Source organism: Schistocerca gregaria, chromosome 2 (assembly GCF_023897955.1).
Source record: "Schistocerca gregaria isolate iqSchGreg1 chromosome 2, iqSchGreg1.2, whole genome shotgun sequence".
In the NCBI taxonomy this organism is placed as follows: domain Eukaryota; kingdom Metazoa; phylum Arthropoda; class Insecta; order Orthoptera; family Acrididae; genus Schistocerca; species Schistocerca gregaria.
This window is the reverse complement of record NC_064921.1, coordinates 234012281-234026287: the sequence shown is the minus strand read 5'-3', so window position 1 is coordinate 234026287 and position 14007 is coordinate 234012281. Positions and strand designations below refer to the sequence as shown.

The 14007-nt window shown below is 42.8% G+C and overlaps 1 protein-coding gene across 1 annotated transcript in view; it reads left to right on the top strand.

The window, feature by feature from the left end:
* The window catches only part of LOC126335724 (hexamerin-like), a 138562-nt gene that overhangs the window by 55347 nt on the left and 69208 nt on the right, over nt 1–14007 (top strand). The window contains exon 5 of the mRNA XM_049999180.1: nt 9639–9940. Within this exon, the coding sequence (XP_049855137.1) occupies nt 9639–9940 (302 nt within the window). The remainder of the gene's footprint in view (nt 1–9638; nt 9941–14007) is intronic.

Sequence of the window (14007 nt, the reverse complement as noted above, 5' to 3'; positions counted from 1 at the left end):
TCCCCTAAATTTAGAACTACTTAAAACTAACTAACCTAAGGACATCACACACATCCATGCCCGAGGCAGGATTCGAACCTGCGACCGTAGCAGCAGCGGTGTTCCAGACTGAAGCGCCTCGAACAGCTCGGGTACAATGGCTGCCGAGGTGTTACTACTGACGTTATGGTGAACGGACCATCGAGTGTGACCTTACATCAACTCTGATGACACTACGACACGTCACGGACTTCCTGCGTCCTCATGCGCTACCTCTCACGCGACGGTATAGTGACGTATTTTTCACCAGGTCATAACTCTTCCAGGCATGACACATCTATCTATGAACTGTATGTGTTATTCTCAGGTACTTGTGTGACTAGCAACATTCCCAGATCTGTTCCCGATACAACATGTGTCGGATCAGTTCGGACGTCGACTCCATACCGCTACCAGCATCCAGTATACCACGGACCAGTAACAACAGTTGTGGGTCAGCTTGCCTCGGGAGAGGATACAGTGGCTTTACTCGTATAACACACTTCCCAAACGAATCATTGGATGCATCCAGCCCAGGCGATGCATCGTCATATTGATAATCTACATTTACATTACATGGATACTCTGCAGATCACATTTTAGTGCCTGGTAGAGGGTTCATCGAACCACTTTCACAATTCTCTATTATTCCAAACTCGTATAGCGCGCGGAAAGAATGAACACCTATATCTTTCCGTACGAGGTCTGATTTCCCTGATTTTATCGTGGTGACCGTTCCTCCCTATGTAGGTCGGTGTCAGCAAAATATTTTCGCATTCGGAGGAGAAAGTTGGTGATTGGAATTTCGTGAGAAGGTTCCGTCGCAATGAAAAACGCCTTTCTTTTAATGATGTCCACCCCAAATCCTGTATTATTTCTGTGACACTCTCTCCCATATTTCGCGATAATACAAAACGTGTTGCCTTTCTTTGAACTTTTTCGATGTACTCTGTCACGCCTATCTGGTAAGGATCCCACACCACGCAGCAGTATCCTAAAAGAGGACGGACAAGCGTAGTTTAGGCAGTCTCCTTAGTAGGTCTGTTACAATTTTCTAAGTGTAATGCCAATAAAACGCAGTCTTTGGTTAGCCTTCCCCACAACATTTTCTGTGTTCCTTCCAATTTAAGTTGTTAGGAATTGTAATACCTAGGTATTTAGTTGAGTTTACAGCTTTTAGATTAGACTGATTTATCGTGTAACCGGAGATTAACGAGTTCCTTTTAGCACTCATGTGGATGACCTCACAATTTTCGTTATTTAGGGTCAACTACCACGTTTCACAACATTCAGATATCTTTTCTACATCGTTTTGCAGTTTGTTATTAGTCGATAAACGCCAGCATCATCTGCAAACAACCTAAGACGGCTGTTCAGATTGTCTACCAAATCGTATATATAGAGCAAAGGGCCTATAATAGTACCTTGGGGAACGCCAGAAATCACTTCTGTTTTACTCGATGACTTTCCGTCAATTATTATGAACTGTGACCTCTCTGACAGGAAATCACAAATCCAGTCAAATAACTGAGACGATATTCCATAAGCATGCAATTTCACTACGAGCCGCTTGTGTGGAACAGTGTCAAAAGCCTCCCGGAAATCCAGAAATAAGGAATCAATCTGAAATCCCATGTCAATATCACTCAATGCTTCATCTGAATTCAGAGCTAGTTGTGTTTCACAGGAACGATATTTTCTAAACCCATGTCGACTGTGTTGCAATAGTCACTCATATTAGCAAGTTTCTTGTAAATTTGAGGTGCTTCTCGCTTTTGTAATTACTGAAATAACATCCCTCTCAACTCGTGAAATTTCATTTCGTTTCCACCACGTCTTCTGGGTGACTCATTTTGTTTTTGTCTGGCGGTGTTTTAATGAATAAATGGATTAAAGTTAGTACCGACTTTTTCAGAAATAAATACTTCCACTGGCTGTATGGGTTAGTTGCTTCAAACGAACTTTGGTAATTTTGAAAAAATACCGCCCCCGGTCCAAATGGACAGACTGAACTGCAGTTGATTATAGCAGTAGCTTATGTAGCCTAAAATTCTGTTTACAAGTAGATTACATAATTCTGTATTGTACCTGCTGACGTAAGCTTTCTCTGCGATTACTGAATTTAGAATTTCGGTATCATTCTGGTAAATTTAACTTTGAAATGAACTTCAACAGGACAACGCATAGATCCCGCCGGCCACTAAGACCTACCTTAAGAAATTTATATTTAGACGAATTAGTACAAACATAAAATTTGAAGCCGCTGAAACTCATTATGCAATATAAACTGTGAAACAATGCTACAACGTGAACACCAAGCGATCAGAGAACAATAATATTGAAGCAAAACCAAGTATATTATAATACTTAACTTGCTTAGTACTAGAATTCAGTTTAAGTTAAATAATAATATTCAAATCTAAGATCGTTAGACTGAGCCTCTTTCTACGCAAACTCTCTATTAGTTGGTATAAGTTTACTCGCCAACTTCTCAAAGGAATAATATTAGACGTAATCCGATTACATTATCTTAGGTATTTATGATACTTAGTCATGGAAATAGGAACCTTGCAACCAGGAATATATCTCAGCTAATAATGAAACAGGTCAATAATGTAGTCTACAACACCCAGTCTACACAACATTACATAACATTACATCTTTATAACATTACATCTGTATAACATTACATCAAGGTGACAGAAGTCGTGGGATAGCGATATACACATGTATTGGTGATATCGCGTACAGAACGCATAAAAGGGCAATGCATTGCTTGAGCTGACATTTGCACTCAGATGATGCATGTGAAAAGGTTTCCGACGTGATTATGGCCGCAACGATGGGAATTAACAGACTTTGAACGTGAAATGGTAGTTGGAGCTAGAGACGTGGAACATTCCATTCCGGAAATCATTAGGGTATTGCGAGATCCACAATGTCAAGTGTGTGCCTGGAATACCAAATGTCAGGCATTACCTCTCACTGTGGACATCGTAGTGGCCGATGGTCTTCACTTAACGATTGAGAACAGCGGCATTGAGTTGTCGGTTCTAACGGACAAGCAACAATGCTTGAAATAAATAACCGCAGAAATCGGGTTGGCACTTAGCACATAGGATAAACGTATGCGTTAGGGCAGTGCCTTTGCTATCAGCACGACATCACCTCTTCTGGACTCGTGACCATATCGAATGGACCTTAAACGACTTCGCTGTTCTCTCCCCCCCCCTTCCCCCCCCCCCCCCACCAGTTTGTGTATATATTGTCCCGGCTAGTTAAGAACCATTTCCTGCCGTGTGGGTCGGGCATAAAACATCTCTGAATCACGTTGTGAATCTATTCGTGTAAACTACCAGTTAAAAACTGATTGAGTTTTACCGGTGATATTTCATACACTTTCAACCACGACGGATCCAAAGACAGTTTTGTTTTTATTATTATTACTCTGAAGTAAGATATCGATTGACTTTCAGTCTATTTTTGCTAATTTGTTTCCCTGACTAATTTGATTTAGTTACCTTAGCAGTCTGTATGCATTCGTTGAATCCTATTAAATCTGTTTGTAAAAATGTTTATCAGCTTCCTTCAATAACCCTTGAATATTCACAGATATTATTGTCTATGTACTAGCTAATTGTGGAATTTAGTAAACACTGGAAATGTCTCGTATATTTCTGTTTTATTGACACAATTAAGTTTTAAAATTAATGAGAGATGGCCCTGGGGGATCAATGAAAGGAGAGTTGATCCTAGTGTGTATTATTTCGGTATGATAACAGTCAGTTAGTACTACATTCCTTCGTGTACCTATCACAGAAGATATGCTTTCCCATGAATCTGTCCTGTGCCATTAATGTCCGATAAATTACACTCCTGGAAATTGAAATAAGAACACCGTGAATTCATTGTCCCAGGAAGGGGAAACTTTATTGACACATTCCTGGGGTCAGATACATCACATGATCACACTGACAGAACCACAGGCACATAGACACAGGCAACAGAGCATGCACAATGTCGGCACTAGTACAGTGTATATCCACCTTTCGCAGCAATGCAGGCTGCTATTCTCCCATGGAGACGATCGTAGAGATGCTGGATGTAGTCCTGTGGAACGGCTTGCCATGCCATTTCCACCTGGCGCCTCAGTTGGACCAGCGTTCGTGCTGGACGTGCAGACCGCGTGAGACGACGCTTCATCCAGTCCCAAACATGCTCAATGGGGGACAGATCCGGAGATCTTGCTGGCCAGGGTAGTTGATTTACACCTTCTAGAGCACGTTGGGTGGCACGGGATACATGCGGACGTGCATTGTCCTGTTGGAACAGCAGGTTCCCTTGCCGGTCTAGGAATGGTAGAACGATGGGTTCGATGACGGTTTGGATGTACCGTGCACTATTCAGTGTCCCCTCGACGATCACCAGAGGTGTACGGCCAGTGTAGGAGATCGCTCCCCACACCATGATGCCGGGTGTTGGCCCTGTGTGCCTCGGTCGTATGCAGTCCTGATTGTGGCGCTCACCTGCACGGCGCCAAACACGCATACGACCATCATTGGCACCAAGGCAGAAGCGACTCTCATCGCTGAAGACGACACGTCTCCATTCGTCCCTCCATTCACGCCTGTCGCGACACCACTGGAGGCGGGCTGCACGATGTTGGGGCGTGAGCGGAAGACGGCCTAACGGTGTGCGGGACCGTAGCCCAGCTTCATGGAGACGGTTGCGAATGGTCCTCGCCGATACCCCAGGAGCAACAGTGTCCCTAATTTGCTGGGAAGTGGCTGTGCCGTCCCCTACGGCACTGCGTAGGATCCTACGGTCTTGGCGTGCATCCGTGCGTCGCTGCGGTCCGGTCCCAGGTCGACGGGCACGTGCACCTTCCGCCGACCACTGGCGACAACATCGATGTACTGTGGAGACCTTACGCCCCACGTGTTGAGCAATTCGGCGGTACGTCCACCCGGCCTCCCGCATGCCCACTATACGTCCTCGCTCAAAGTCCGTCAACTGCACATACGGTTCACGTCCACGCTGTCGCGGCATGCTACCAGTGTTAAAGACTGCGATGGAGCTCCGTATGCCACGGCAAACTGGCTGACACTGACGGCGGCGGTGCACAAATGCTGCGCAGCTAGCGCCATTCGACGGCCAACACCGCGGTTCCTGGTGTGTCCGCTGTGCCGTGCGTGTGATCATTGCTTGTACAGCCCTCTCGCAGTATCCGGAGCAAGTATGGTGGGTCTGACACACCGGTGTCAATGTGTTCTTTTTTCCATTTCCAGGAGTGTATAAATATGTCTCTGGGCTTTACAATGTCTAAGCTTCTCAGTTCTCACGACACGATATTAATTATGGGTTCCAATCGTTTCAATGTCTGTTCAGCGTAAGTTTAGTCTTTTAACGGGCACTATTTTTCACTTCTCGTTTATTAGCGGAATCACCTTGACAACGAGCGGCAAAGATGCTAGTGTGATAAGGTCCAAACTATTTTCTGTCCCAATACTCTTTCATAATTCGCGTACAGCGAATAAAGTCCTAATTCAACATAAAAGTTTCCGTATCGTCAATAAATCTCTTCACAATCGTAAGTATACGATCGTAGCTTTTCGAGTAACACATACAATCACCATTCACTTGAATATCAATGTTCGTACACCCAATCACCTCTAATTGACTCCGTCTCTAAATTTATCCCAAAATAATATATTCTCCACCACTCCAATGTATAATCAAGTTCTAAGAATGCTATTTAATTTGGTTTCTAATCCCAAAATTCCGACTACCACAGAAGAACTGCGAACACACTCGTCACCGCTGAAAACAAAAACTCGAGAGACCTAACAATACTGCGAATTGGTTTATATATTTCATTAAAAACAAAACGCAGATCTGTTATGTCTTCCTTGGATTCCCTTTGTACTGCTTTGCGTTACTCTATTTCGAATATCTACTCTTTGTAAAATTTTAACCAACTATTACTTCGAAATACTACTACCGTTTTTTGGGCTCTTAGGCCGTTTCGTATTACAGAATTTAATCTAATACTCGTTTCTGTATAACCACTCTCTAAAGAGCGGTTACACCTGGTCAGATGAGACCCGGCATCAGTTTTTAAGAGCTGATGGTAGGGTTCGAGGGTGGTGCACACCCCACGAAGCTAGGGACTCCATTAGTCAATAAGACACTGTGCAAACCGGCGGTGGCTTGATAATGGTGTGGGTTGTGTTTACTTTGTATGAACTGGGTCTCTGGTGCAACTGAACCGATCAAAGGTTAGGGCTCGTACAGAGGCATATAGGCGGTCATTTTTCCCTCGTTTTATTTGGGATTGGAACAGGGAGAGAAAATGCTCCGACTCGATACTAGGAGGCATCCCATGACTTTTGTCACCTCGTATAATACAGGAAATGTTTTCAAAAGAGACACTTGCATTTACAGCTTAAATCACTAATCACTGTAAGCATCGATTTTACAGTCTCGTGATGCCTGTATCACCGAAAGTCGAAGTTTTGTGGAGAGGTTGGCGACAGTAGTGCAATACTGCTCCATAAAACAAGTTTACAACACATCATTAATAATGTGCAGTACCATAAGTTGTCAGACTTTTCTTCTCTGTTCACTCCAACCCATCAGTGCCACAATTGCGAGAAACATGCGTGTTGTTAAATCTCGCCTCGTGAATGCATGCAAGTGAAGTTCGCCGTTTAAGAGTACGCCCCGCCTCTCAAACTTGGTGCTAGTGACACATACAGCTACACAAATACCTCCATCTCTGCGAGCAGCTCGCACTCGCACGTGTCACTTTCCGAACCAGTTCTTAGCGACGCATATGAATTCTTATTGTTTTATCGTATCCCACTGATTAAATGTATAATAACATCATGAACATCCCATCCCAAAGAAAGTTGGTATTGACAGATCAGAAAATTATGAAAATTAGCAAACTATCAGTTTAATAAGTCACGGCTGCAAAATACTAACCCGAATTCTTTACAGACGAACGGAAAAACTGGTAGAAGCCGACCTCGAGGAAGATCAGTTTGGATTCCGTAGAAATGTTGGAACACGTGAAGCAGTACTGATCTTACGTCTTATCATAGAAGAAAGGTTAAGGAAAGGCAAACCTACGTTTCTTGCATTTGTAGACTTAGAGAAAGCTTTTGACAATGTTGACTGGAATACTCTCTTTCAAATTCTGAAGGTGGCAGGGGTAAAATACAGGGATTGAAAGGCTATTTACAATTTGTACAGAAACCAGATGGCAGTTATAAGAGTCGAGGGACATAAAGGGAAGCAGTGGTCGGGAAGGGACTGAGACAGGGTTGTAGCCTCTCCCCGATGTTGTTCAATCTGTAGATTGAGCAAGCAGTAAAGGGAACAAAAGAAAAATTTGGAGTAGGTATTAAAATCCATGGAGAAGAAATAAAAACTTTGCGGTTCGCCGATGACATTGTAATTCTGTCAGAGACAGCAAAGGACCATGAAGAGCAGCTGAATGGAATGGACAGTGTCTTGTAAGGAGGATACAATATGATCATCAACAAAATCAAAACGAGAATAATGGAATGTAGTCGAATTAAATCGGGTGATGCTGCGGGAATTAGATTAGGAAATGAGACGATTAAAGTAGTAAATGAGTTTTGCTATTTGGGGAGCAAAATAACTGATGATGGTCGAAGTAGAGAGGATATAAAATGTAGACTGGCAATGGCAAGGAAAGCAGAAGAAGAAGAGAAATTTGTTAACATCGAGTATACATTTAAGTGTCAGGAAGTTGTTTCTAAAAGTATTTGTATGGAGTGTAGCCATGTATGGATGTGAAACATGAATGATAAATAGTTTGGACAAGAAGAGAATAAAGTTTTCGAAATGTGGTGCTACAGAAGAATGCTGAAGTTTAGATGGGTAGATCACATCACTAATGTGGACTCATTGAATAGAGCTGGAGAGAAGAGAAATTTGTGGCACAACTTGACTACAAGAAGGGATCGCTTGGTAGGGCACATTCTGAGGCATCAAGGGATCATCAATTTAGTATTGGAGGGCAGCGTGGAGGGTAAAAATCGTAGAGGGAGACCGAGAGATGAATACATTAAACAGATTCAGAAGGATGTAGGTTGCAGTAGGTACTGGGAGAAGAAGAAGCTTGCACAGGATAGAGTAGCATGGAGAGCTGCATCAAACCAGTCTCTGGACCTCTGGACTGAAGACCACAACAACAACATCATGAACACTAATTACTTTGATTAAAAGAGCTCTCCATCCAAAATGCATAAGAAACGGTAAATCTCATGCTATTTTATCTTTGACAAATCAATATAGTAATGCATAACTGCATCTATGGTGGAATCGTTACTTCTTGTCTTCTGGAAGGCGTTGGCAACTGTTCCGTACTGTCGCCTAATGAACAAAATAAGAGCGTACAGAAATTCGTGTCAGTTTCGCGACTTGATGGAACAGTTGGCAGCCAGTAGTACACGCTACGTCGTTCTTAACAGAAGTAAACCTTTAGACGGGCGCACCAGATGGAGTGTTGTAGGACCACGGTGTGTACAGATGGTCTAGTAGATAGCATCCGATACTGCACGAGGCTATTAGCGGATGATGGATGGAGGGTGATGCAGTTGCCTGTATCGATGTCGTTTTATACAAGCTGCAATGGTGTACTTGGTCTTCAAAAGCCATCGCGAGCGTTTTGTATTCCCTAGATCACTACGTGAAAACTATTAGTCGTACATAAAAATTGAACAGAACTTTTTTGTAGGAAATTTAATTTAGTTGAATTTAGTACTGGCATACGTTTTCGCTAGAGGCCGTAGTTTCGGAGGCATTCAAGAAAAACGCACAAAAGTAACCTTCAAATACACCCCAACTGCCACACTCAGCCGCCACCGGTCAGAATTTCTAGTATGTTGTTCACGACACTCCCTCCTACGGCAGTCAGAAATTTTTCCCACATTCGACCTTTTTTTGTCTTCCTTGACTGGCTTTATTACGCCACCGGCTTAGTTGAGCACTTCCTAATTGTAGAATTGAAATTTGTGTACGCTTTACTTAACTTTTTGTGAATTTTAACTGCGTAAAATAAACAATTACATCGTTGCATTCGTCAGGCCTTATGGCTGCAAACTACTGTGCTTGTGACGGTTAAGTTTGGATCGAACTGTCAACGTAATTTGTTTTAGCGTAACGTTTACAAAATCATTACCTTCAAGGGCACGTTTAAATTAATAATGTTAACGAAATAGCCGATTTTGCTGGTGCCGTAATAGCCCAACCTTTAGAGACCAAAAGAGGTCGATTACCGGGAATAGTTCGTGTAGTCGGAAATTTTTATACAATGATAGGATGGAGTGCCACGAACAACATGTTAGACATCCTGACTAGTGAGAGAAGAGTGGGAGGGCGGAGGTGCGTTTGGAGGTCACTTTTGTACTTTTTCTTCAATAACTCGAAAACCGTGATCTCCAGCGAAAACGAATCTGGCTACACAAAACAGAAGTTCACTAAGGTTGGTAAAGAATTCGTATCGAGAAAGGTTAAGAGATCATTTAATGACTGGATATGTAGCCTCTGTACTGATGTCCTACGCCACATAGAGCCTCTGCGGGCAGGTGCAACAGCAGATGGGGAAAAGCCGCAGACAGTATTGGCCAGCAGCAACAAGCGGCATTCGGGCTGTCCAGAGGATCTGCTGTCTTACTTCAGAGAGGATGTCGGCCTGAACGGACACTGGGCCATGAAGCATTTCCGCTGCCCCTTCTGGCTCTCTGGGGCAGTTTCGGCGTCCAGCTGTGATCGCAGGGGGGAGCTCTTCTACTTCGCGCTGCGGCAACTGGCGGCGCGCTATGACCTGGAGAGGCTCTCCGCAGGGCTGGAGCCAGTCCAGCCCCTCCAGTACCCCACCGTCTACCAGGTGAGGTGCCACGTCTGCCGTGTCTACATTTAGTATCTGCAGTGTGGGCTGAAGATGCGCATGTTAGCCAAAGTGTATAGAAAGACATTCACTAATGCTTTTTTCACCATAATGCGGGCATGCCTCAAGGATCTATCGTGTCATCAGTCTTATCTCCTCAAACCAGCTGACGTTTAAAACCTGTGCCCTTCCATATACCTACACCAGTACGCGGTATTTCTCACAGTACGTTCAATCCTCCGTTTGTATCAACCTTCTCTCCACATTAACAATTTCAACCACTAGTGTCAGCTCACGGTCAACCCATAACAATGGGATAAATCACACAAGATTTCCACGTCCTTGTCGTCTACTCAACAATCAAAATATTCCATACCTACTAAATGTAGCATAAAAGTACAAATTAGTAACTTTCAGTCAAACACTAAGATCGAATCATTACCTAGTAACCATCATAAAGAAATCCAACGGTACACTGAAACTTTATTAAATAATTTTTACTGCTTCAGTATCTTATCACAAATATTTATTAGCACGACACGTTTCAGCAGTATGTTCCCATTATTATTATTATTAAATAATTTTTACTGCTTCAATATCTTTTCACTAATATTTATTAGCACGACACGTTTCAGCAGTGTGTTCCCATTATCAGTTGCGTTAGAGTTACATTAATTTGAAGTATGTTGAGAATAATTTGCTGAGGGTGCCAGCACAGAAAGAGACCTATATCTTTCTGTGCAGGGTAGAATTTCGATATATAAGCTCACTGGCACACGCAGCAAATAATCCTCATCATATACAAAGTTCATGTAATGTACATGTAACTCTAATGCACCTCTTGATAGTAACATGCCGCCGAAACGCGAAGTGCAAATAAATATTCGTAAAAAGTGACTGAAGCAGCAAAAATTACTTCATAAATTTATAATACAGTATAATACAAACTTCAGACAATTCCATATATTGTGGATAAATTTAAAGTTACACTGGGAAACAACTCCCAAAGCAGGGGAACTGAATCACGTGATCATCATTCGCATGAAAAGGACCCAACCGATCTCCATTCCCACCTGAGGCAATTTCGCAATGATCTCTATTCATCATATTATACCAGCTACCCATATCCAGTTAATCTGCCAATGTTTATCCTGCATCCGTTCATAAAGTTCCAATAACTGTAACATTTCCACCTGGCCTATATTCCTCAAAGACAAATTCAAACACCCCCATCATATTCCCCATCTTTGAGAACAGAGGCCTGGTGTCACATTTGTAACAGTACGTCCTACCTTCCGTAGACCTCCATACCCACCACAGGCTTTCACAGACCAATGTTAATTACCCCCTCGCCTAGACAGCGATATCAGACTTGAGATCTATCCACTATCTCGGCTGTAACCTACTTTACCAAAATGAAGACTAAATTCGATACTTCTCTGCCTAGGGTGAAATCCTGTACTCAACAGCTGCATCACACCAGTCAAGTCTTTTCCACATATGAAAGGCATATATGAATTTTTCACTACCACCTCGAGATAAGAAAGTTAAGTAATTTTTTGTATATTTGCTGGTAGGCCAACATGTTTGGAGTCCTGGTACTCTCTGATTCACGCCCCACATTACCGTAGCACTCCGCCAGAGCAGGCAAAACCGAATCGCGCAGGCCGTTGGTAAAGTGGCGTATCGTGTAGTAATATTGCGTTTGCGCGTTTGGAGGATAGCACCACTGCAAACAATCCATTCTTAGTTGATGGAACTGTACGGCAACACTGTACCGTGACAAGGCACGGTGGTGAGGTGGATCGCACAATTACAGTGTGGTCACACAAGTCTGAGTGACGGAGAACGACGCGGCAGACCACTTCTCTGTGAAAACCGCCGATAAGAAGTGGATGCTGTGATGCTCGAAAACTGGTGTACCACAAGCTGGACAGTTGTGGAAAGAGCGAAAATCAGTTATAGATACGATTCCAACATCTTACATGACATTTGGAACACGGCAAATGTCGCTGCACCTTGAGCTCCGCTCCACAAAACGCTCCAGTTCGTACTGCAAAGGGCGTAGTCACATATGCTACTTCTTTGGGCTATCAAGCTTGGCCCTACCCTCGTTCCTTACACTGTATTTTCTGGAGAGGCACCAAGTTGCTTCTCCCTCTTATTATGAAACCAGTGTGTGGTATGTATTTCGGGAATGACGACAAGTTGACTTTTGAAGTGAAACGTATCCTGAACAGCCAAAAAGTAGCTTCTAAATCCATGGTCTCCATTAGATGATCCACTGATGGCAAAAAAGTGTCGCACTGAAGGGTAAAAATGTAGAGCAGGATCAGTAGTATCACTGAATGTTGTGGTCGCAGGTGAATTTTTTTTTATTTTTATTTTTTTGAGGCCATAATAAAACTTTGTAACTCGCACATATTCCGAATTATTTTTCGTGTCATATTGTCCCCAATAGCAGTGGTCTATCGGTAGCGTGTTTGAGTAGTAATCAAAACTTCCTGAGTTCCGTCTTTGAACCCAGCCATTGCTTAAGTTTTGAATAAAAGTCATCTCTAATGCCGACAGAAAACGCCCAGTACAAGGAGTCATTCTCAATTTGCCAACAGCCTTGTCAAATGGGCAGAGCAGCGATTTGAGTTTCACGGAGCTCTTGTTCTTGGACTGGGAAACTGCCCTAAAAGGCATAACAATCAGCAATCACCAACGGTATGAGAAAGCAGAAATCAGTGGAAAACACTGCATATTTTTTTGGATCGTCGTTTGGTGCGGTCTGCCACGACTTCCAAGCCTTTGCCAACTTCTTGATTCCACAGTTGCTAAACACTAATGTCCTCAATTATATGTTGAATATATTCCAATCTCGGTCTTCTCGCATAGTTTTTACCCTCTACAGCTTTCTCTGCCACCATGGAAGTCATTCTCTCATGTCCTCCAGAAGTACATGCTCAGAAATTTCTTCCTCAAATTAAGACCAATGTTTGGACTACTAGACTTCTTTTGGCCAGGAATGCCCTCTTTGCCTCTGTTAATCTGCTTTATTATGTCCTCTTTTGTTTGTCCGACATGGGATATTTTGCTTCCTAAGTATTAAAAAGCTTTGACTTCGTCTAATTCGTGATCACCAATTCTGAAGTGAAGTTTCTCACGTAAATGTGTGGATGATGTTCGTCGGAAGTCCGATGCTAGGTCTTCAGTCTTCTGAAAATCCGTTAAACTCTGACTGTAATACTGTATCACCTATGTCATCCACATCGACTTAAAATTCTTCTTCTGTCACATCAGACAGATTCTCCTCCTCGCAGAGACCTTCAGTGTACTATTTATTTTATGCTTAAGTGACATACATTGTTGTATTCCCGTCGTTTCCTGAGCGTTTTGGTGCTTCCTTCCTCCGCTGATGAACTGAAGTATCTCTTCTGTTACCCAAGGGTTCTTCGCCATTCCATTCCTTGCACCTACATCTGACTACCCCACTTCTGTGACTGCTTAGAACTGTCCATTCCTCTTCAGTTGAACTGTCGCGTTGTAATCATTATCGCTGTTACTGCAGCATTATTCAGATTCAAACACACTTCAGTATCTCACTTCCTTTCACGTCGATTCTTCATGACTATTCTTTTGAACTCTACCTTTATCATTGCTAAACTATGATTTGAGTTTGTAGCGGCTCCTGGGTACATCTTTCAATCCAGTATCTGATTTTGGGACTTATGTCTGGCCATATGTTATCTAGCTGGAATCATGTCTGTATGCGGGTCTTTTCCAAGTATACCTCCTCCTCCTGAGATTTTTGAACAGAGAATTCGCTATCATCATCTGAAATTTATTGCAGAGCTCAATTATTCTTTCACCTCTGTCATTCCTACTGGCAAGTCCATATTCTCTCGTAACCCTGTCTTATATCACTTACCCTACAACCGCGTTCCAACCCGCTGTACCAATTTCTGCTGCTGTAATTATTGGTCCATATTCATTTGATCAGAAATCGTTTCTTTCCATTTCACTTCACTGATCCCTAATATGCCTAGATTGACACTTTGAATTTCAATTTTCGGATTTTC